Genomic DNA, 25,898 nt, shown 5'->3' on the forward strand with positions numbered 1-25,898 from the left:
TCTTATTCCAGCACCTTTCATTTTGCTCAACAAGTATTTAGTAACAATTACTAGATGTTTATTTTTTATATCCGTGTGTAATGTTACAACACCCTTATTTAAGCAGCCATGTAGTTAAATGTGGCTGGGGAAAAAAAAACTCATTAAGTGTTTACTGCTCACTCTCAGTGACTACAAACTTGGCCGTAATACAATCTGAACCCATCCCTCCTCATACTATAATTAACTGTGGAGGCTCCCATTTAATGTTGAAGGCACTCCCTACCACCTTGCCACAGCTCTAGACTCCATTTTTCCTCCTATTTGATACCTCTCTAACAATTCTTCCCTCTATCTACTTTCCCTGCTATCAGAACAGAGGCTTGTGAAAGGTCACAGAAACCAATCTGAAAGAACTCCCAATGGCCAAAGCTGAAACAAACTGAGCAACAAAATAAATAACAAACATAAAATAAACAAATCTGAGTACATGATATGTAAAACAAATGGAGATAAATCTTTCTTATAGAAAAATTCCAAATACGGTGATGATACCTAACCCCAAAAGGATGCAGAACTTAATTCCCCCATCTTACTATGATGATGGGCTACACTTAGTATAACTTGATTTGAAAGAATAAGAGTAGGTAAAAGCAGAAACAGTAACTTCAATAGTGAATCAGGGCAAACCCTATCTTAACCGAATGATTAAAGTTAACATTCCCAGTGAAGTCACAGGGTTATCATGTACCCTCATGGGAAGTGATGAAAAAGATACTTTTCCTCTGTGCTGTTCTCTGAAAACCCCATAATCCCAATCTAATCATGAGAAAAACCAGTCAAATACAGAATGCAGTGGTGGACATTCTAGAGGACACCTGGCCAGTACTCACTCTGATTGTTAAAGTCATCAAAATTGAGGAAAGAATGAAAAACTGTCATAGAACAGAGGAGTAGGAAAATAGTAGTACAATGTGGTACTCTAGATTATGAAATATCTTAAGGGGAAAAATGGTAAAATTCAAATAAAATCTGTAATGTAATTAATAGTAATACTCCAATGTTGGTTTCGGTTTTGAGAAATACACATACCTGGTAATATAAGATACTAATGACCATAGAAGCTTGGTGGGGACTTAACGAGAACTGTCTGTACAATCTTTGCAACTTTCCATAAATTGAAAGTCATCCAAGTAGTGTTTGTCTAGCCTCCCTACCTATAATTGGCTAAAATTAAATATTCTCTACAAAATTATCAGACAAAAAAAAATTTGGCTTAGCAATTTTGCATTATTTTCTCAAAGAGATTTGGCTTTTATCAGACATAATACTGAAATCTGCCATCATGTTTGAGGGTGAATCCCTACTTTGCTATTCCTGTGGCTTCCTTGGAAAAGGCTTTAATTTCCTTGTGCTTTAACCCTCCTTTTCATAAAACAGAAGATATGCAATAGTATATATCCTCACAGTATCATAGGGAGAATCAGATAATGCCTGCAAATCTCTCACAAACGCACAAAACTTTTAGTTAAAACGGTCTACTCAAATCTCTCTCTCTCTCTCTCTCTCTCTCTCTCTCACACACACACACACACACACACACACACACACACACAACTGTCTTTTAGTTAAAACTGTCCACTTTGGGAGGCTGAGATGGGCGGATCCAAAGGTCAGGGGTTTGAGACTAGCCTGACCAACATGGAGAAACCCCATCCCTATGAAAAATACAAAATTAGCCAAGTGTGGTGGCACATTTCTGTAATCCCAGCTACTCTGGAGGCTGAGGCAGGAGAATCACTTGAACCAGGGAGGCAGAGGTTGCAGTGAGCCGATATCACACTATCGCACTCTAGCCTTGGCAACAAGAGTGAAACTCTGTCTCAAAAAAAAAAAGAAAAAAAATCCAACAAACCCATCTACTCAAATACACACACACACACACACACACTCTCCTAAATTTTTTTAAATAACATTTAAAAACATTTAACCCTTATGTCAAAAACAGGGAGCAAAGTGGGGAAATTCCCTACCTTCTTACCAACATCCACAATACCAGCTATGTATGCCAGATAGCAAGAAGGAAGACGAGATGGTTTCAAAGACCTGATTTAGCTTGGTAATTGTGCCTAGAGATCTAGTTCTAAACTTGGACATTTATTACCAGGTATTATTCAATATTGTTTAGATGAAAGGATTCCAAAAAGAAACTTAAGAAAACTTAGGGGTTAAGTGGACTGTTGAGTGCTTTACATAGGGTGACAGTTTAAGAGTAATTCAATTTAGGAAGCACACTATGATATGCTATTTTACCACATGGAATAAGGGATGTAATGTTCTGGCAAGAAGTGTGCAACTAATTTAGAAGCTCTCTATTTAAAAAGAAAAATAAAGGTTAAAATTAAAAATTCTGAGGTTGCAGTGATAATGGCTTTGGAATTTAAAACACCAAGCATTCCTATACAAAAGGTAGGTGAATATAAAGAGTGTAAAAAATTAACAAATCAAAGGTAACAAGTGAAACTGTAATTAATTTAAAAATGAACATTAGATCACAGCTTAAAAATCTCTAGTTTATTTCTAACAAACACCACTTGATGCTTGACTCACAGGCTTTATTTACATTTGTCTACAGTATCATTTCCTTATGAAATGAACTAATACAGCTTAGTTAAACCAAATGAAATCATAATCATCAGAATTGTCTATAAACTACTATTAGCTAAATTATAACCTTGCATTTGCTTAGTACAGCCAAAGTTTTAAATACAGAAAGCACAAGAATAAACCAATGGTAACATGTAGAATCTAGATCATCTGGGCAATTTAGAAGGTAGACTTTCAAAAAGTCTGAGGCACAAATACAAGAGAGTAAAAGTTCTTGTGCAACCTACACAAATGCAGCAAAGAAAATTAAGACATAAAAACACGGGAAAGCTCACTGTAAAAATATTATCAAAATATTTCTACATAAGATATCGTTAGATCAGCTGAAGAGAAAAACATTCACTTTAAAATAAAAAACATATATTTTTGTTTGGTCTGTCTATGAAATATCTTAAAATGTCGTAATTTTTATTTAAATTGCAGCAGACAATGTTATGGGGGAAAAAAAAACAAGAAACAGAAATCAATACCCCATAACAAAAAGCACAAGTGTTGATTTCCCTTGATATACTTACCTTGCATTGTCACTGGAAACACTGTTAAGAGAAACCTTTTTATTTTTTAAACCAGAAAACAAATTGAAGCTCATGTGACCAGATTTTGAGAAATAAACTCCGAAAGCATTTTAAGCCATAACTTATTTCAAATGAATAGGAAAAATAATGATTTTTGCTTACATCATGCAGAGATAAGCATTAATTTGTTATTCAGAAGAAAATTATATGCAGTGTGTTTATAGTTAACATTTTGAGGCCAATATTCACTTAAATTCAAATGTCTCCATTGGCCTTTCACCAAAAGAGAAATACACTTTAAAAGCTTACTTCAATTTGCTCATTAACTATGATTTAGCCTTTTCTACCATATTATATTTGATAACTAGATTTTAAAGAATATCACACAAAGCTTCTTAAAATATGAAACATTCTGAGATGTCTTTATCAAGCAACCATATCAGCAGAGAAGTGATAAACTGTTAAACTTTCTTTTTTGCCCCAAATTATGTGTCAGAAAGGAAAATAAATACCACTTCTCTCCTTCTAGACGTCACAAGATTCTTTTGCATTAAATGTGGTGGAGCAGAAAAGTAAAGCTGGATAAAAGAGAGACAATGATTCTAAGGCACCCTTAGCATAGGGAATTTCAAAATAACGACATTTACAGCTGGCTGATTCACAACATAGTTTAACTTTTTTTGGTGAGAATCACTTTGACATCCATTAACAGCATAAACACGTTGACTTCTTTTCCATAAATATGTTGTTTCCAACTAGTTTCCAGTCTTGCATCCATGCCCAAAGTTCAGGCAAGCCTAGATAATCCTGTCTTAGCCAATGGACAGGATGTATTTGAAAATGAGAAAAATGGGTTTAAATTAGGAAGCAAAATACTTTGTTATAGCTGAAATGGTTTTAAATGGAGCAAATGGTTGTAAATAATGAATGACAGAGCATCTATTTTGGGACATTATGGCTTAAAATGCTATTTACTTTTAACTTCACAAATAAACACAGCTGTATTGTTTTGAAAAGCAATGAAAGGCATGCACCTCTACTAGCAGATTTAGCACTTCTGACCAAGTAAAACACCAACTTCTTTAAAAATATGCTTCATGCACTGTACTGGATTTTTTTAAGATGTAAATTTTAATGCATTATTTCTTTTTTGAACTTGAACGGGAACCAGAATGGGATGATCCAGAAGATGACCTGTGGCGTCTGTAAGACATAATGGAGAGAGTAGGCATTCTAGTAAGCTAGAACTGAATTTCAGCATTCATTCTTAAGACTGAAAATATACAAAATTCAGTACCATGATGCTAGCAAAAAAATTAAAAACTGAGATAGGAACTTACACACATAAAGTTATCTGATGTTTAGACTTTGGATATGAGCCCAGTTATGATACAAATACAACTTTAAATTCTCTATAATTTAAAAAAGTTATCCTCTCATTTCAAAATATAGCCACCTCTCAATTATTTAAGATACTGAAGAAAAGCCTTGCAAAAATGTGTAAAATTACAGAAAATGCACAACAAAAGCATATAGACTTGGTAATGGAAGTGTGACTAAACCAATCCCTGTGACACGGTGTATAAAGTGTAAGAAGTCTATATGTAAAAAAGATACAGCAAGGCTTCTGTGTATGATAAAATATATTCATAAATAAGTTTTGGAAATCTAGGTCACACAAGATGACTGTACAATTTGCTATAGGGTTATATTCATGCAGCTAATATGAATAAGTCAATATCAACCTGGGTAAAGTAGTGGTGTTCCGTAGGGGTTGGCCCTGGGCTCAGGGTTGTTTAGTGTTTTCACCAATCACCTGGCTTATGGAATAGAGAACATGTTCATTAAGTTTAGATGACAACAAACTAGGGGGATTATATGTGGCTAAGATAAAAATTTGCAGAAGTGGTAAGAAAGCAACAGAATGAATTCCACTCAAATACAGAGTAATTTTTTTTTTTAAACAAAGAAACAAAGGCAGAGAAACAAGACTGTGTGTAATCTTAACATCTAAACTCCAAAATGTGAAGCAAAACTAATCATTCTGTACAAGTTAGGAATCATGAGATAATCCTACCACTGAACCAAGCAATTATCAGTTTACATAATCTTTATTTTCACAAGTTAATAGAATATGAAAAATTTGCAAAGACTACAAATAAAGCCATTAAAATGACTACATAATTGAGAACAAAGAGAAAATTAATGAAACTGAGTAGCCTGTTGCAGAAAAGGCTGGCAGATGACAGTGGCACTCTCCCATTATTAAAAGTGTCAACACAGATAAAGTAACCTAATAAAGGTCTTTTTGAAAAAAGATTTGGACTGCAAGATGAAAAATGTATTAGCTACAAGGAATAATTTCCTTATAGATAAAGGGCATGAAGCAATTTGCTGCAGAAATGCATTTACACATATTTAAATGAGGACAGATTCCCAATGATCTGAAAGTTAATTTTTTATTAGATGCTCTAGAATTCCTGACTTTTAGTATTTAAGGAGGCAAAAAAGTCAACTCATAAATTACTTCAGCATATAGCTTCTGAATTGCAATCTCAAAAGACAGAAATAACCGAGAGTTGGCTATAAAAATTATATATAGAAATAAAAATTTAAACAATAAAATGATCAAAGAATGGTTTGATCTACAATTCTAAACAACCTGATCAAATTACAAAGGATAAACAAAGTAATCTGTTTTTTGGAAGTTGAAAGTTGAAAAGTAGAAAGTTGGAACACAGGAGATAGTAAAAATCTAACCCTTGACTAGGAAGTTTACTTTATCTATTAAACAGACTTAAGAACACCCATTCTTATTTCTACAGAAACCCAAACCTTTCAGGTGACCGTGATCTTGTTCGTCTTTTTTTGCGATCACCAGATGAAGAAGATCTAGAACGACTTCTCTTTCTGTTCCTCTCAGGAGAAGATGATGAACTTGAATAAGATCTTTTTCGTGGGGAAGAAGAGCCCCTGTGGGACCTGGAGCTGGATCTTCATCGATTGAGAAACAAATCAAACATTTCATTAAAAGAAGAAATAAGGAAGATTATTTAGTTTAATCAGATAGCTCCAAAAATAACAGGATTTATAACAACTATGAAAATTTTATAAGGAAGAATACTTACTGCTTACTCAACAGAAGACTTCTGGATCAACCAGGAAAACATTCTACTTAGGTATATTATTTTAATTTCATCTCTTTAAAATTCTATTATATGTAATTAAAACCCCGCAATATCAACATAGAATTTAAGACTTGTTTTAAGGCTTTCCAAAGTATACACAAATATTAGAGTATTATAAAATCGGCAGGTAAATGCATTAACAGGACTTTATGTTTAGAAACTACATCCTTCATCCTTCCATTTAAGGAGAAAATATGTATCATATATTACTTCCTGAGGAAAATAAACATAACCACTTCCTGAGGAAAATAAACATAATTCCATGTGGAATTACACAACTCATTAGTTAAGCTGTTACAGAAAAACCAGGTATATGGGACAGAAACAAAAGACTAGTAAATGTACCAAACTGCTAAATCTTCAAAAAGAAATAAAAAGTAACTTTAAAATGATTTATATTTACAATACTTATTTTTATGAAAACCCACTATTTATGAAGTATGAAGTGTTGACATTCACATGCTTCAGGTAGAAGTAAATGTGCAAATGTTTAAATACAAATTTTTTTTTCTTCACTTGTGTATTTTGGTTGAAGGAATTTAGCTCAAACTTCCCAAAAAATTCACCTTCGGGCTTAAAATAAAACCAGAAAGCCCAAAAGGAGAATTCTTTGGAAAGTTACAAGCAATGAAAAAATGTTTGGGAAGTATATGAAGGCTGTTTTGTAAACCTTAATTATAATGGTTCCCAAAGGGAATTCCAGAACTTAAGGATTTTTACCTATAAAGCACTAAAATACTGATACTAAATAATGGTAACAATAAAAAATATATTTGCTCTCTACTTCTATTTTTTTTTTTTTTTTTGAGACAGGGTCTTGCTCTGTTGCCCAGGCTGCACTGCAGTAGCATAAGCATGGCTCACTGCACTCTCTATCTCCAGAGCACCAGTGATCCTTCCACCTCAGCCTACAGAAACACACCACCATGCCTGGCTTGTTGTTTTAATTTTTATTTTTAGTAGAGATGAGGTCTTACTATGTTGCCCAAGCTTGTCTCAAACTCCTGTGCTCAAACAGCCCTCCTACCTTGGCCTCCCAAGGTGTTGGGATTACAGGCGTGAGCCACTGAGCCTGGCCTTGTTATCTATTTCTTATTGGCTTATAAAGCAAATGTGCACACCATTGTCTTCTCCTTAACGTGTTTACACTGTGGTAGCCCTCTAATGCTAAATTTCATTCAAAGCAGTAAATATTTTTACTAAAAGAGCCACTGTTAGACTTCAATGTGAATTTCCACAAATAGGGAATTTCAGTCATTTTGTTATTTTTATTTTAGATACCTTTAGTAGGTCATCATAAATTAACTTAAAAACAAAGACAGCATATTTTGACTAAATACAAAAAAATTTCCAGAGAGAGCATCTTTCAAATTATGTTTCCCTCTATAGATGTGACTACATGTAACATGAACGTTTACAACACTGTCTACTACTACTTAAGACCATGTCCTATCTAAACCAACTACACCTCCTGATTTAGAGTGTTTTGTGCTCTATAAATAATATTCTGTGTAAAATTAGAAAGGAAAATGTGTATATAGTACTTTCTAGGAACTTTATCTGATATAAATGGCAAATTTGTTTCTGAAAAGAACTGCCTTGCAAAACAGAACCTGTTTTGAGGTAGGGTTATTTTTTCCTCATTTTAATAATGAAGAAAATTTTTCTTTTTATTTACATATGTAATTTTATTTGAACTACTACTATTATTTTTTTTGAGATATGGTCTCACTCCTCTGTCATCTAGGCTGGATTGCAGTGCTGTGATCAAGGCTCACTACAACCTTGAACTCCTGGCCTCAAGTGATCCTCCCACCTCAGAATCCCAAAGGGCTGGGATTACAGGCAAAAGCCACTGTGTTTGGCCTTAATATACTAGAGATGTGGCGATAAGACTTGGCTTCATCTTCCAACTTCATCACATCTTATCGCCAAAATAACAAACGCTGCATAATGCAAAATAGCCACCTTATTTCAATCATGGGAATGTCTTAGCACACTGCTGGCAATGGAAACATTTTATGGTGAGAAAATTAAGCCGAGGCAAGTGCATTAGTTAGCTAATGCTAAAATAAAATTGACAAGTAGAAGCAAAATAAGGGGAAAAAAAGCAGCAACACCTTCTGCAGCCTTTAAATATTTTTCTCTCTGCTTTACAGAGAGATGCTACCTCATTCACCTTGATTTCGACCCACGAGATCTCGAACGTTCTCTGGAACTGGAACGAGATCTTGACTGCGAACTGGAAGAACTTCTTGAACGGGACCTGGAACAACACGGAAGGATTTTTTTTTCCAGGACCGTTTAATTGAACTTTGTGATATGAACACTGAAAGAAAGATAGGTATTAGAGTTCATTTTCATATAAAAAGATAACTATACAAGATACATACTTTCAAAACACTATTTTAAATAAGCTTTTTTAGTAACAAAAGATAATTAAAATATAACTATCACTTTCCAAGTGATTAAATTACCCTAAAGCTACTCAACTGTACAAATAAAACATTTAGTATTATCACTTTATTACAAAAACACTGAATACTTTCTGTTTACAAGTAATTAATAAGAAGCTACCCAGAACTAATACATCCAAGAAACAGAATGTGGCAGTTTTTACTTAATTTCTCTAAAATGTCTCTATCATTTTCCTTTATAAATTCCCTTCTATTTCTGTTTCTAGTTAGTACAAAGCTTTGAATGTTGGCATGCGTGTATTTCATCCCTATATTTTTCTGTATACTCAATGCTTAAAGAATTAAAGGGAGAATATATAATTCTATCACTGTTAAGCAATTACATTTTTGGAAAATATGACAAAAAGGGAAATATGGTCCATACGAATTTTAAATTCACAAAATTCATTAATCTAATTTGCAACTATAATTTGTCCCTTATAATAACCTGCAGAAAAAAATCACTATATTTTTACCACAAAATTACTATAGTCCCACTTCCCTTAAGCTCTCAGCCTTTGTTGTGCTCAATTAACACATATCTAGCTGTTATATATTAATAGCTAATATTTTATTCCTAAATATGATTAAAATTGCCCATGCCATCAACTAACTGTGATTAAGGTTTTTTAAGAGGACTGTTAATTTAAATCACTACTTTCACTCACCTAAAATTTTATTTTTATTGTTAACTATAAAATCAGAGATTATGTATTTTATATCAACAAACAAAAGAATATTCAAGTACACCAACTGAGTCCTCTACTTAGTTTAGTCCTGGACATCTCAAAATTAAGAGCATTTAGTCAACAGAACTAACATGGCTGAATTTGCTCCTTTATTCAGAATACTGATACCAAAGCAGACTATTAAAATACTGTGTAACAAGCAATGATTTAATTAATACCTAGAAAATTTCTGTGCTAGCTTCCAACATCTTGAATGAAAATACAGATCTTCCCTTAATTTCTAAATGTAAGCTATCTCTTTGGCTTAATTAAATATAAGTGCATGTAAGGATTTAATTCAGTTTTTAAGTCTATTTTAGTCAAAAGCATGAGGCCAAAATACGTTAAGGAAGTTTCATGCCAAGACTTTACATTTCTAAAAATACTGGACAACAGGTGTATGGCACTAAGCTGAAAAATTATTTAAAAGTTGACTTGAATTAAATTTTTAAAATTAAAAGTAAAGTTTATTTCGTCAAGAAAAACAAAATTTATAAATAAAAAAGTTAGATACTGACATTTTGACTGGTGTTACCCTTGACCTGTACCCGTTTACCTGGACCTAGACCTTGAACTTGAGGGGGAGGATGAGCGTGATGAAGATCGTGAATGTGAAGACCGAGACTTTGAGCGACTTCGTCTATTAGATTTCTTTTTATTACTATCTTCTTCTTCACTGGCATCAAGATTATATTTTGAGAGATCAGCATCATCTTCATCCTCATCCTAATAAAAATTCAATTATAAGTAGACATTTAGATATTAGTGTTACCTACCAGAAAAAATAAAACAGCTAAGTGTACTGAACACCTCCATATGTATGTATCAAAGGTATCTCAGCAAATTCATTCTGAATTCTAAAATTCACCTACTAAACTCATCTCAAAGAGACTTGACAACTTTATCTTGGGTATTGCAGACATAAACCTGGAGGTTATATACTCTTTCTCTGTCACACATAGTGTAACAACCCCATTAGTTAAAAATTTTCAAGTCTATCTCCTTAAAAGTCCTTGAATCCACAACTCTTAATCTTAGTTAGAAACTCTGTTTCTTCTTCTCTAGTATATTACAGTAACCTCTTATCTGGTCTCCTCAAATCTGAAGATCCATTCTGCTTCTCTAATATCTCAACACACTGAGTCATCAGAAACACTGGCCAGATAAATATATCTCACTTTTTTCTTAAAAACTTTAAAACTGGCTTATTATTTCTTTGGTTGCATTTCAGAATCTCTTATTATCAGGCTTCAAGGTACCCTTAATATGGCATAAAACTTACACTCTGGCCTGACAGAACAAGTATCACTGGAATTGTGTGCTGTCCCCTCATCTCATTCTCCCCTCTGCTCTAACTGCATTAGCCTATATATGGTATTTTTGAAGGCTGCTGGCTTATTTCCTATTTAGGGAACCCGTATTTGCTGTTTTCTGCCTCAATGTGCTCTCATCTCAGCTCTTATTGGTGGCTCCTCCCTATCATCCAAGTTTCAGCACAAACTTCACCTACTCAGACATTATCCATCAGCAAAAACCAAAGTTGCTTTTAAACTGTTATTACATCATATGTCTTCATAACATTATTGCTATCAAAATTATCTTGTTTATTTATATCTTCCCTTCACTAGAATTGAATAAGAGAAAGGTGGTTCTGTCTTGGTCACTGCTGTATCTCCAGAACAACAGTGTTCCATGTACAAATAGTACTTGGCAAAGCGGAAACTCAAAACCTTTGTGAGAACAAAGGAAAACACAGAATATATTTTCACCAAGTGCCTAAGATTGTCAAAAGCATTCAGGTTATTGTATAACTCAAATAAGACAAAGCGGAAATAAGTCAAGAAAGTTGTTCACCTCATCTAATTTATATTTAGAAAGATCTTCATCCTCATCCTCTTCTTCTCCCTCTGATTCTTTATCTTCAACTTCCTTTAATATAGATGCAGGACCAACTGCTTTCCCTCTGTATTTTTTCTTTTTGCGTCCAAACTAGAGAAAAACAATTTCAAAATATTTGTCAGCTGATAATGCATTAAACCTAATACATTTTCTAAAAAATTATTTTTAGATATTAGTTTTGATTCCCTGAAAATGATCAGTTGCTGAAGACTCAAATTACACTTATAAAAATAAAGTATGTTTAAAAGTTTTCCTTTGCATTTAAGAAATTTTTGTCATTTTTTTCTAATTTATATTCAACCTGAACACCAACACATAGCTTACCTCATCATATTCACCATCAGATTCTTCTCTTTCTATATATTCAACATTTTCTCTTTCATTAAAACCACCACCATATCCTTAAAAAAGAGGGCACAAATTGTTACCCTATGACAATTCATTTAAATATTAAACACATCATGCCCAAATAATCTCCAAACAACAAAAAAATCTAATCAACAACAGTTGCCTATCCATCTAATAAATTACTAGTCTTTAAGAAAGCATACTAGAAATCACCACAGAAAATAAAGATAACTTAGTTGGAACATCATATGGCTATACTTCTAGCTTTTTTCAACTTCAAATTGTCCTATATGACTCATTAAATTTATAGAATGCACTGGTGGAAAACGTCTCAAACTTCTGCTATAACCAAGTTTTAAAGGACTTTCCTCTATAGTTTATCGTAATTCTTCTGGAAACAGTAGGCTCATTAACAACTAAGCATTAAATTCCACTGTTTACCAGTTGCAAATACTCTGAAATCTTCTGATCCACTGGAATTTTGCTACTTTAAAATGTAATGGGCCTTATTAGAGCTTGGAAAAGTCCTAATTACATAGGCAAATACAGTAACACAATAAAAGCCATCCTTTGGCCTTGGTTAAATTGGTTTTAATGTAATTGTTTTTTAACACATAGGTAAAGGTCACACAGGTTCTCTGAATTAGCCAGTAAATTTTGAAACTAAATCATTCTATTAAAAAGTAGTTGAGATGAGCAAACCACTATTATCTCATGTCATAACCAACGTATACAATTCAATTGGCAAGTCTCTGACATAAGCTTAAAGGAGAGACTGGAATTTAAAAAATGAGCTAGTTTTAAGAAAAGTGAGCTGACATATTATGAAAAAGTCTCCCATGGAAAATTAAAGAAGTATGTGTTGATCAAGAGTAATACAATCAAACTGGTCACATACTCCAGTGCAGTATTAGCACATAAGGCCAGTGATTTCTAGACTTAAAGACTTCATTAGTTAATATTAAATAGATTTATAATGAAAAGTTTTTTTAATAAAAATTAGGACTTGTAACTTAAAATTTGCCTATCATTAGCATTTAAAAAATCTTTTTAAAATTTCACTTTCTGAAAAAAAAAACCCCACACTAATATAACATATTTTCTTCATTATACTAGTGAAAACTTCAAAATACTTGGAAGTTAATATTTTTAAACATACATGGGATCTAGAGAAATAATTTAGAGAAAAAAACTGAAAAGTAATGACAAATATGGAGAGCTCAAAAATAAATTATAGTAAGATTAGAAAGTGAACTATAACTCATGTAGTTATTTTTCAAAAGTATGTAAATAAAATTATTTTAAAATGAGTATCACAACTAATACAGAACAATTTTCACATATTCTCATACAAGCCACAGAAAAAGCAGCAAAATGGTTGACAACAAAGACATTAGTAAGGTATGTTGTATGAACTCAGACTATATAAAGCTAGCTCATTAACTCTTTCCCTACGAATGGGAAATACACTAGTTCCCTATGATGAAAAAACTGAAGCATATCATTTTCACTTAATATCTGAGATAGTGGAATCAATGGAATGGTATGTTTGTTTCCTTCATTCTACCGATTTAAAGCAATGCAGGTAATGCTGTATAAATTGGTTTCTTATTTCCACTCTTGCCACCACCTCTCCTAATTTCTTCTCCACAAACCAGAAAGAAGAGTGTTTAATTCATCCCTGGGTAACTCATCTTTCACTCTTAGCTTAAGCATAAACTTTGTAAAAGAGGACTCCATTTCATTGGTGCTATAAATTATTTTGCTCACCCAGGTATCCCCAAGACCTTGCACAGTGGCCTATAAATAAGTCTTCAAGGAATGAATATAGAAAACACAATTCTGGAATCATTTAATGAATCTGAATTTCTTTGGAAGGCTTTAAAAAGCAACCAAGAATTTCTGTAGATTTTAGTGTCTTACAATGAATGTATTTTCAAATTTGTCTCACAGTATGATGTAAAAAGCTGAGGAAGGGCCAGGAAAGAATCAAACACAGTTATAAAATGATTGTTTGGATCAGGATTGTCACAATGGAAAAAAAGAGGAAAAGGGGTATGAATATAACATGTACTTCAAAGGAAGAACTAAGGCCTAACAGGAAAATTCTGTGATTCTATACTCTGAACAATTAATTTAACTCCTGAGAACTTATTCTAAAGAAATAATCCAAAAGAATAAAAATCACAATGTACTAAAATTGTGTTTGTGCTATTATCTTTAATGTTTTCTTTTTTTTTTTAAGAAAGCTGACAAAAACAGTAATAATCCTAAATCCTGAAACAGGAAAAAAGTAAATTACTGAACAATTTGATGGAATTATGCAGGAAAAGCCAGCTATTTCAGAGGTAGTGAATCACATTCTCTTTTATTCATATCCTGTCTCATGCTTAGGAAATGCTCCCTGAACCCTGTACTGCTTTATTACAAATAGCCAAAAGAAACAGGAAAGCAACAGAATAAGTTATTTCACACCTTCAACTGTTACCAGCAAAGACAAATACGTGTAGCTAGGTAAGTGGGAAAGGTTCAAGATAGCAAAATAACTGAAAAATGACAAAGAGTAAAGAAGAGTGAGAATTTATCACTATTAAATTTGCTTACTTCTCTGTTAAACTATAGTTCTTGTGATAGTGAAACTATAAAGGAGTCAGGAAATAGGTCAAAGAGAATGTGAAAAGAGAAAAAGTTTTTTTAAATTTTGAAACTGTTAAAAAGATTTTAGACTTTATCCTAAAAGCAATCAAAATGGGTTTTTAAAAAAGGGAGTTTTAAATTCGGAAATAAAAAACCCATATGTAGAAACCAACTAGGTGGCTATTTTTCCATAAAACATAGTATCTTTGCCTAGGGTGGTAATGGAAAAGAATTTTTTGAGTATGGGAGATACCAAGAAAGAGCTATCTAGGCTAAGAAGATTTCCAGCTTACGTAACAAATGTATGGTGAGTAGTACTAATCACGAGAAAGAGATCATTGGAAGAGGGTCAGGTCCCAGGGGGAAAATCACAAATTCAGTTTGAATATAGTAAGTTTGACATTCGCCTGGCAATGCTCAACAGGCAGCTAGCTGGATATATGGGTCAAAGAAGTCTGAGGTGGAGACATAAACTTGGGCATTATGCAGTTACTTAAACCTTGTGCTTAGAAGAAAACACTTAGAAAATAGAGGAAAGAAAGAGGGCCAGAGATGGCCACAAAGAATCTCAACATCAGTGGCCAAAAGAAGAGAAACCTACAAAGGAGACAGAATATACAATCAAAGGTGGGGAGGCGGGATGTGTTGCGTACCTTCAGTGAGGGGAAGAAAAAAAGGAGATCCTTGTCAGAAAACCTTAACCTACCCAATCAGTGGAAAAGCAAAATCACTTCCTAAGAATAAGGTAGGATTTGAGGGTTGAAAAAGGAAACAAAAAAATCTAGGACATTATGTTATAATGTTCCCACATATGAGAATATAATTTTTTAAAAAGGGGTTGGAGGGGGAATAAAAATAGAATTTCTGTTGAAGTCTAGAAGAGCCAGGTCAAAAAGATTCAACAGTGGCCCTCTGATCCCTAGAAACTAAATAGACAGTGAAAATGGCCTAAAGTTAGAGAGGCAAAGAAAACAGGAAAGTAATTCACCAAGTGTAGGTCTGATGGGGTGACTACATACAGATGGAATCCTTTGATCATGTGACATATGAGCAGCTGAATGACAAAATCAGATTTGAAGTATACAGCTAATGTGGTTGGGCTAATTGCTGATAATAGAAAACTATACGCTATTAGGTAAACATTTTCATTTCACCAGTAACACACACAGTGATCAGCTATTATTTAGGCCAATGATGACTAAACACCATCCAAACAACCTGAAGATTTTGGAAACCTACTGCCAAATAATTTTAACAGTTCTGCACTTTACAATCTGTATTTTAAAAAGTTTCTCAGATGATCCTAACACAGAGCTAAGTTTCAGAATTATTGCCTAAGCTTTAGAAGAACTTTAAATGGTGTGGCTTTGCCCTTTAAGTCACAGCAGGCTATCAAAAGAATTAAAAAATGGTATCATTATATCATTACTAACAACAAACACATAAACCACTGTAAGGGAAAGGAGGAGAATATTTCTAAAAGTATTATGCCCCTCCTTGTTAGGGTAGAGATCCCTAATGTTGTTATTTTATAAATTGTGAAACAAAAAATTTCTATGTGTATATTGGGGAGAAAATACCCAGTAAGAAACATTCAGGGCAGAATACACAAAATCCTCACTTACTGTGCTCTTAATTGAAGGTAATACAATTATTGTTTCAATATTTAGTTCTTTAAAAAAAATTACTTGGTTAAAATGTGGTTGTATCATACCTGTTCTTTCTTCTAATTTAGCATACTTTGGAGTATTACACATATTACACTCCGATCTTCTGGCCCAATTCACATTGCTGCAACTTTAGAAGTGAAAAATATCAAATTAGTAGGCTATCACATAGGTAGGTATCATATTTTTAGATATTTTAGAATTTTAAAATAAAAACTAGGATGAAACTATCATAAAGAAATGTTTATTAAGTGGTTTATTAAGTGGTAATGTAAAGAAAATGTACAACAGTCTGAAGAGTAAATGTGGGTTCCAACAACAAACTGAACCATTTAACCAGAGAAGTAAAATTTATGCAGTATGAAGTGACTTTGTAATTTTGAGAATTAAACGACAAACTATAATCACAGGTTAAGTATCACTAATCCACAAATCCAAAATTCAAAAAGGTTCCAAAATCTAAAACTTTTTAGAAGAGGAAATGACACTCAATAGAAATGCTCACTGTAGCATTTCAGATTTTCAGATTAGGGATGCTGAGCCCACAAACATTTCAGATAAGTGATACTGAACCACTATAGAAATTCTGATGCCTTATGAAAAAAGTATCACTTTAAATTAAAGGTTCCAATAATTTCTCAGTCTCTGAATTTACCTTAACGAGTATGGTTATATCCTATACGTAATGTTAATTTTTTTTTTTTTTGAGGAATCACTTCAAGCACTGAATTCCACAGCATACCAAATCCAGTGACCAAATCCGTCGCTGGAAACTTTTCCAATACAAATTTATAATCTAGCAGATCAGAAATTTATTTAAGACTCTCTTGTCGGGAATAGTGGCTCATGCCTTGCCTGTAATCCCAGCACTTTGGGAGGCCAAGACAGGCAGAACACTTGAGCTTAGGAGTTCGAGACCATCCTGGGCAACATGGTAAAACCGTCTCTACCAAAACTACAAAAAATGAGCCAGGCGTGGTGGCGCGCGCCTGTGGTCCCAGCTACTCAGGAGGCTTGAGCCTGGAAGGTACAGGTTACGGTGAGCTGAGATCACCCCACAGCACTCCAGCCTGGGTGACTGAGTGGGACCCCATCTCAAAAAACAAAAAACACAAAACAAAAAATACAAATGAACAAAAAGAGAAACTTATTTAATACTCTTTTCTGATTTAGTCCTCTTTCAAACACATGGGATTCGTCTGCATAGAGAAAAGATGGAAGTTGGAAAAATCAATAAAGAACTGAATTAAATCTAAACCTGAAAATAAAAATTATTATGAAACCTACCTATAATTAGGAATAATTACTTATGGCACACAACTTATGACTCTGACGTTAATTTGTAAATAAGCAAAATGAGTTTTATGGTGCATTTCACACTAACAATACAGTCTAAAAATTTGGGGGATTTTTCAATAACAAAGAAGTAGGCCTTAGTACTTTTAAGTACTGCCACCCCGCAACTGGTTGTTAGCTCACCATAAGTATTTGTTTACCGGTATACACAATCCATCATAGTAACAACTATTACCATTAAAAAATGCAAAGAATAACTTAAAATGTCTTTATACTACACTCAAAGATGAGACTGAATAACAATCAACAAGCTTTTGATTTAAAGAGTTATCCTGGCTTGTCAATGTGACTAATAAGAGCTGGTAATATAAACAAGTAATGGCCAGATCTATTATTTTGGAATAAAGAGCAGACAATAATTTAAAACACATACGTTTTACATTGCCAGTCATTAGCACTAAATAGGCCTCGGCTCTTTTCTGCAAGTGTCTTTCCTATTTCAGTGCCCCCAGCTTTCATCATCTTGGCCTCAGTTGTCTTCTCTGAAAACAGAAAAATCATGAAAGATGAACCTGGGGAAACAGAAATGAAGTATATACAGTATAAACAGAATCTTCCTTAAATACTTACCCCGACCACATCGATTACAACTGGTTCTTCTAGCAAAGTTTACATTTCCACATCTGAAACAGAATAAAAAGCATTTATAAAAATTTAAATTTGTAAAATTTTGCATGTTAATGTGTCCCCACTACATATCTGGAATCCAGAACTTCTAATCTATCTTAGTCATGTTAATGTCAATGTTATCTACCAAAAAACTCCTCACAATTTAGAGGGGGGGAAATATTAGATCTGGAGTCACAAATCCAGGATAAGAAATCCCAATCTACCATTTACCAGTTATGTGGTCTTGGTTATATTACTTAGGATCTTTGCCTCAAGTCCTCACATTAGCACATATCATTAGTTATAATCTCTTTACAAAGCTGGAAGTGAGAGTTTACTCTACTTCAGTAATTACTTACAAGGTACCAGGGAGTTTTAAACCCTAGGGGTGGACCAATGAGGAAAAAACCCTACTAATCAAGGAACGCTTCATGGATCTTAATGAAATTATCTTTTTGCAGGTAGCAGGTAGGATGGTAAGGAATCAAAGATGATAGGTTGTAGTGACTAAAAATACAAAAATGTTCAATAATTGTAAGTAGACTGAGTTTTACTGGGCATTTCTCAAACCTGAGACTTAGCTGAGAAAAGTGACACAACCACCCAAACCAATCAACTCATGTAGTACAGCATGACTTTATGCTTATGCTCAACAAACTCAAACCTAAAGAATTACTGGTTCACTCACATGACCTTAGTAGTGCACGTGTACACGCTTAAATTTTTAAAGGCTGATTTTTAAAGCCTTATACTAGAATACAACACAGATGTGAAGTATGGGATGAAACACTCTAAATAATGTTTAGGCTAAGTTTCTCCCCTGAAAATATTCCTTACATTAAGTATGGAAAATATACTCTGAAAACGTCTCCTGGATTTATACATCTTGTACAAGCAACATTCTATTCACATATTTGTAAATGAGTTGAAATGCACTCTCCTTGATTCCTACCTCAAATATCTACCTGTGCTGTCATTAAAGACACTGACAAAACCACATTATTTTACAGGTAACAAAAGTCAGAAGTTGTTGTTCTTTTGAACGTTTTCAATGTCTTTCCACTCAGAGCAATACTATTCACAACATATAACTCTGGTTCTATTCAATATCATTTGTTAGGCTTGAACTACTCCTTCAGGTCATCTTAATATCAAATTACTATCAATAGCTACCAATAAGAATTTGTCATTGTTTACATACCCTATCCATGTTATTTTATGTATTAATTACAAAAGAGCAATTCTATTCCTATTTTTTAGCAGTTAAATAAGTAACAGAATTTTAATTAAACCCAGGTTTGTTCCAGTTTTTGCTCTTTACAATCCAAACATCTTTATGGCTAATTTAGGTACAAGAAATAAAAGTTTTTATCTGAACATGAGTTGTACATTAAATTATTTTCCATGTTATTTCTGAATAGATACACCTATTTGTGCACCCTTCAAAAAAAATCTGATTAACAATTTAGTAGAGCACATTGGCTTCAGCAACAATGTCAAAAAGCAGAGCCACTAACACATGTGCTTCACTGCTGCAGGCATCTTAAGGGCTGAATAGGCAAAAACACAGGCCTCTTCCCTCCTTTTCGGCTCTAAGGAGGCGAAAAGACCAATTCTTGTGGAGAAATTAATGATCGACAAAGAAAATGGTCAGAATTTCCCAAACCAAAGAGGGGTAGAGCTTGGGGAAACGGGAAAAATAGTACGGAGGAAAAGTTTGAGTAAAAATACAAAACAAAGTGAACTATAAGAGGCAAATGGATGAGTGCGAGAAAGCACTATTTTCCGTGAACAAGAATAAAGTTCTGCAGGGAAAAGTCACGTGGGGAGATACAACACCAACCTGGCCTGACGGAGAGGTTTCCTATCGCTGAAACCTGGCCGGAGCGGGGGTGGGGTGTGGGGGCAAAAAGGTAGGCCATCTCGCACTCTGAAGAGAGGCCACCTTGGAGAGGTAATGTCGAGGAAACGCTGGAAACATATCTAGAACAAAGACTCCGGGAAAGACCTCTCTCATGAGGAGACTGGGAGCCTTCTTCCTGCCCAGGAACTGGCGGTTCGTCGCCTCAACGCTTCTTAAGGCACGGGAAATCATAGAAAAGGAAAATGCCGAACGGAACTGGGAAAGCCTCCACTAATAAACTTCGCCCCAATTCAGGACCCTTCTTGAACTCACTTTTTGTCAGGACAAATCCAGTCCCCGTCACTGACTCGGAAATTCTTGGTCGACATCTTGAACGCCACCAGCACAGCCACCCGCAGCTATGTCTTCACGGCAGAAAGCGGGCCGGGGACTTTCGGCAACTCGGGGCTGTCCCGACACCGCCTGACTCCCGCCTACTACTGCGTCAGGGTTTGACAATGAGGGCACTGGTCAGGAATTCAGCTTGAACATTGTTGTCCAGACTAAGAGGTCTGCGCTATTGTTTCTTAGATGAAAAGGTTAAAATACAAATACCTTTTCTAGGACTAAACTAACAGGCGCCACAAGGACAACCCAGGCAGGAGGCCTTCGTGGCACTAGAAGCCTCGGAGAGCCCCCTACAGGTGGGAGGACCCTAGAGTAAAGTACTTCCGCTTCCATAGGCGGAGCTGGAAAGGTGGAGGCGGAAGTGACTGATCAATTCAGGGGCGTGAGGTTGGTTTGTCTCCAAGTTTTTAGAGAAATTATTTTACTAAGGCACAAGAATTCTGTTATTTCATACACATAGGATGTCGTTTAGAAACCTTTTTTTTTTTTTAGTACATAAATAGGTGTAACAGATAAGTAAGCAACTTATACGTGGGAATCAACTGGTAATTTAAAAACTTAGATATTGCCAACATTGTTTAAATTACCAGTGTCTTTCCTGATTCCATCCCATTACTTTCTTCCGGAGATAACACTTTCCCATATTTGGGATTTATTTTCTTGCTTTTTAAAAATTTAATTTATATACATTGTTAGTCCAAACTGCACCATTTTTGTAAGCCCCCCTTGCCATTTTACAGGCCTTAGTCAAATTGAAACATTCCACGAGGTTCAGGTGGTGAGAAACAGCCTGCCTCTTACTATATTCTGCTGGGAGAAGGTGCAAAGAACACCACATTCCACCGGAGCAAGGGCCAGAACTGCCTCATCCTGGGGACACTCATCAACATTTTCCCATGCAGCAGGCCATGGGCTCACAAACCACTCCAACCTAGGCCTATAAATCACCCCAGCCTGTAAGTAGCAGTGGGCACTGGTATTAAGCTGGTCTCCCACCTCTGTAGGTCGTATGCTGGTTATAAAGTCTGCATTTGCTGTTAAGCCACCCTCTCTTTCTTTAACACTGGCCTTCCTTTCAAAACCTAACATACATATATGTTTAATTTGATAAGCTGTATCAGGATAGTTGGTTATGTACTCTTTTGTTCATGCAGCATTAGGCTTCTAAATTAATCCTAGGTAATGGCATGTAGAAGTGTATAGGTGTAGTTCTGTTGTCTTCACTGATGTATACTGGTAATATTCCTTGTGACAGTTTATTCCTTCTGTTTGCCAGACTTGGTTTTACAAACAACCCTAGTATGAGCATTCTTATGCATAGATTATGGTGTATAAATGCAAAATATTTTTTAGAATACAGCATATACAGTCATGCCTCACTTAATGATAGGGATATGTTCTGAGAAATGCCACCTTCTGCAATTTTGCTGTTGTGTGAACATAATAGAATGTACTTACACAGGCCTAGCAGGTATAGCCTACCATACACCTAGGCTATATGGTATAGCCTGTTGCTGCTAGGCTACAAACCTGTATAACATTTTATTGTGCTAAATACTGTAGGCAATTGTTAACACAGTATTTGTGTATCTAAACATAAAAAAGGTTCAGTAAAAATATGGTATTATAATCTTATAGGACTACCTTTGTATATGTGGTTCATCATTGACTGAAATATCTTTATGCAAGTGTGACTATATTTAGGAGAGGAATTGTTCAACTACTTTCTAGTTATTGTTGCTTTAAAATCCGTATTATAACATTTTGGTCATCTAGGAGTTGGCAGGTATTGATTATATTTTCCCTTGCAAGTTGGGCACCCTTTTCCATTTCTTTTATGCTGTGTAATTATAGATTTTATCCAGGACATTTTGAATATTATGTTGCATAGACTGAGTCCTGTTAAATGGCTTTGAGGAATGTTGCTTTTTATTTTGTTTTAGAAGGCAATTGATTGAATTTGTTTCAGGTCAAAAGTTCAATCTCATCTTCTATGAGTACTGGTTCCACATCAGCTGGGTTTTCAAAGGCTTTGTTATGCTGCTTTGGGTCCATCCTATACCTACAACGCTCAGAGGTTATTTGGGGATGTTAGCAATAGTTTAAATTGAAATTCAGTTTTGCTATGCTATTTTGTGTCTGTCCTGCACATGTTCAGTTTAGGTGTGAACACAGAACTTGTATGGGTTCATACATAGAATTAGGGGATCCTCTTCTCTAGCTCTCTCCTCTTACATTCCTCTCCCTTTTTCTTGCAAGATCCTCTGGCCAGAAATATGAGGTTCCTCTTGGAGTTTTAGCCACCTGGCGTAGCAGATAACTAGGGCAGATTCTGAGACAAAGTAGTGAGAGGAAAGAGAGAGGAAAAAATGTGGATTCCCTCTACAACTCTTCAGACCACAGAGGCCTCCTTTCCCACTTCCTTTGTCCAGAAAAACAGAGCTTCTTTTAGTTTTTAGATGTTCAAGCCTAGGTCCTCACTCTTGGGCCAATGCTGAAAAAGAGAGAGAGAGAGAGAGAGAGATAGAAATGTAAAAAAATTAAGTATTCCCCCCAATAACTTCTAGCCCACAAAAGCCTTCTATCCCCATTCATCTGGCAAAAAATACAGGTTTCTGTCAGTTTTTGCTGCCACCATAGTTTGACTAGGTGTTAGGCCTCAAGTCAAAAGCTATGAGAAACGAGGAAAAGCAAACACACAGAACATTTCTCCAGGTTTTCATTTTCCACTTCAATTCACCTGTTTTTGTTTGTTTGTTTTTCCAGAGTCTTCAGGCAGTTGCTTTTGGTATTTTTTTCTTGGGTTTCTCACTGTAATCAATAGGAAGGATAGGTTATTGTGGGCTTACTATGTCTTGGTTGGTACCGCAAATCAGGGGAATGCAAATTAAAACCATGTGATACCATTATGCATTCATCAAACTGACTAAAATGAAAATTTCAGACAACACTAAGTGTCGGAAAGCATGTAGAACAAGTGAAATTCCCATACGTTGCTGGTGGAAGTATTAGTTGATACATCTACTTTGGAAAACGTCGGAATCTATTAATCTGAAAATTTTTATACACTATGACCCTGAAATTCCATTCTTAGGCATATTCCCAACAGGAATGCACATAATGTTCACTGAAGATGTATATAATAATGTTCATAGCTGTACTATTCAAAATAGCCCAAACTAGAAGCTTCTCAATTGCTTAGCAATGGTAGCCTGGATAAATAAATAGTCACATATTTACACAGTTGGAATGCTATATACAGTAACAAGAATAACAAATTACAATCATATTATTGAACAGTATTTATTTCACTCACAAATATAGTCTTAATTGAAAAAAAGCCAGACACAAAATGGCATATGCTATATTATTCCATTTACATGAAATTCAAAAGCAGTAAAACTAATCTTGGATAGTGATCACCTTTGGGAGTAGGGAGGAGGTAGTGACTTGATGGTGTCAATAGGAATAATAGATGCAAGAGCTGGTAAATGACATGCAGTTGATGTAACAACAGTTATTCAACTGTACTAACTGTAGTGAAATTTTTCTGGGAGAATTATGTGTCAAGAGAAAAATCCTCTATACTAAGTCTGGGACAACAATGAACAATATGCATGAATGCATCTGATAATGATCATAAGAGGTTATTTGAGTTCAAGGACTATAGCTGAGTTTTCAAAGAGGAATATTTCTACAGAAGAAATTTCTTTCAGCTATCCTAATTTGAAAGAAAAATTCTGCCCATTCTCTTTATTCTGATTATATGCTCACCAAACAGCCCTCTGATAATTTGTCTCCTCTCCTGAACATACTTAACCTTCCATGGTGAAATACCCAGAGTGAATTTATACATACAATTTATTCTTCTGGATTAAGCTCTCTTTTTAGATTGATAACTTGGCATCCTGAAATGCCTATCAGTTGTTTATGGGTCCTCTTAACATGTTGGTCCCCAGGAATTAGCTCTGGTGGAAGTGGTAAAGTTGAGTTTCTGAACCTACAAAGCTAAGAATCTGGCTCTAAATATTGTAAGAGGGCTTACTCTGCTTGCAAGTAACAAAAATAAACATAAAATGACTTAAATAACAAGAAGGGTAAGCATATTATAAAGGGGAAGTGATATTTGATGGAATGCCAGAGCAGGAGTGCAGTAGTTCCAGAAAGAGCCTAAAAGAAGCTATCCTGTATTCAAGCAGCACACTTTGTCTGTCTCTTTGCTGTACACATTATTCTTTCCTCAGAGTAGCTTTTCTCTTACATAGTTCAGAAGACAAAATCAATGATGCCCTTAGACCTGGGCAACCGGGGCTCTTAACCTGGTGCTGCACCTGGCCTTCCTTGAGATGCCCTAATTCCCCTTGGGTGTCTTGGACCATCCAGCAGGACTCCTGGAGCCAAAACATAGTACTGTGTAGGTCCTGGACAATGGGAGTCCTGAGATGTTCTATTGCTCTTGGTGGTGGGGACCAGCCAGGTCAACGGGGACCAGCCAGGTCAATAGGACCTGTTGGGTGGGACACCCTAAGCCTAGAGAAAATGTTATTGCCTTCTTTGTTTCTTCCCTTCAGGCCCTCCTGACCATACTGCCATCTTACCATACTCAGGGTCCACCAGTGCCCCAGGATCTCTGGGACTAGCACCTGTAGGGTGGCCTAGGACTGGATGGCCCTGCCAGTTCCTAGAGAGCAACTTTGGGAGCAAAAGCTGCCACTGGATGGGGCATTATTTATTTCATGGGATCTCCAAAGTTTGGTCCACTGAAGGATGCTTTTTCACTGGTTTGAGGGTGATTTTCACTAGTATCAGACACAGGATGAGTTCAGTGCTCTGGGCTACTGTCCAGCATGGATCCTTGGTCTGGAGCTGACCATATGAGCCAGTATGTGGGCTCGTCCCTGACTAGTCAGACCAAGGAGCCACCTCTAGTGGAGAGCGCTTGAAAGAGGTATGTGTGTCTGCAGACATCCTTTATTCTGGGGTATCCTGCCCTCACCCTGCTGCTGGCACTAGGGCAGTCATACCACCCCTCCGCAAGCTCTGTGCCACATATCAGACACTACTTATCATGGCAATGCTTGCCTCCTTTCAGGGCTTTTGAGACTGTAGCAATACAAAGCCAATGGTCCATTTCAATCTATGTCCTTTCTTACTTCTAATCAACGTGGTGACAACCTGCTCTGGATTGGTCTTAAGCCTTGTTGAACAAGTGATGGACATTGGTTGCCCAAGTGGGATGGCTCTTTTTATCTATCCAGGGCTCCTCATCTATCTTTACTACTGATAACTATATGTGGAAGGCAGGGCTACAGCCAACCTTAAAAGGGTCACATTCCAGGGAGGCAGTCATTAAGGTCTAGATGATTCAAGAGAGAACATGGTTCAGAGATGTCCTATTCTATGTTAATGCAGTAAGTTCTATAAATAAGTGCTATTAATAAATTCCAAACAATAAATTTAGCATGACCACAATGTAAATAATTGTTTGCATTTTCCTGCATTCTCTGCGTAAGATCTATGTTTGGAATCATCATCAACAAAGTACACTAACAGCATTCGAGTCATTAGTATCCAGTGTTCACAGGCAGCACAATGGAT

The 25,898-nt window shown here is 35.3% G+C and overlaps 1 protein-coding gene across 2 annotated transcripts; it reads right to left on the reverse strand.

The window, feature by feature from the left end:
• Positions 1 to 2,531: 2,531 nt before the first annotated feature.
• Positions 2,532 to 20,333, reverse strand: ZRANB2 (zinc finger RANBP2-type containing 2). 2 transcript variants are annotated; one of them, XM_021667767.2, is made up of 11 exons: positions 20,226 to 20,333; positions 18,011 to 18,063; positions 17,814 to 17,922; positions 16,132 to 16,214; positions 11,757 to 11,833; positions 11,388 to 11,522; positions 10,090 to 10,259; positions 8,529 to 8,615; positions 5,997 to 6,155; positions 4,907 to 4,981; positions 2,532 to 4,364 (listed from the first exon to the last, which is right to left on the reverse strand). In XM_021667767.2, the coding sequence occupies exons 1-10, from the start codon at positions 20,279 to 20,281 to the stop codon at positions 4,948 to 4,950; spliced, it is 963 nt and encodes a 320-aa protein (XP_021523442.1). In that variant the 5' UTR covers positions 20,282 to 20,333; the 3' UTR covers positions 2,532 to 4,364; positions 4,907 to 4,947. The 2 variants fall into 2 exon arrangements, with proteins under 2 accessions (XP_021523442.1, XP_021523441.1); XM_021667766.2 differs by lacking the exon at positions 4,907 to 4,981.
• Positions 20,334 to 25,898: the final 5,565 nt, after the last annotated feature.

Source organism: Aotus nancymaae, unplaced genomic scaffold (assembly GCF_030222135.1).
Source record: "Aotus nancymaae isolate 86718 unplaced genomic scaffold, 86718_ANA_hifiasm-v0.15.2.pri h1tg000007l, whole genome shotgun sequence".
In the NCBI taxonomy this organism is placed as follows: Eukaryota; Metazoa; Chordata; class Mammalia; order Primates; family Aotidae; genus Aotus; species Aotus nancymaae.

Coding starts and splice junctions, on each gene's coding strand:
- ZRANB2 (XM_021667766.2), bottom strand. CDS start 20,281: ATGTCGACCAAGAATTTCCGAGTCAGTGACGGGGACTGGATTTGTCCT. Junction 16,215..17,813: donor AATGACTGGCAATGTAAAAC/GTATGTGTTTTA, acceptor TCACTTCTAAAG/TTGCAGCAATGTGAATTGGG. Junction 8,616..10,089: donor AGTTCAAGGTCTAGGTCCAG/GTAAACGGGTAC, acceptor GTGTTGTTCCAG/GTCCCGTTCAAGAAGTTCTT.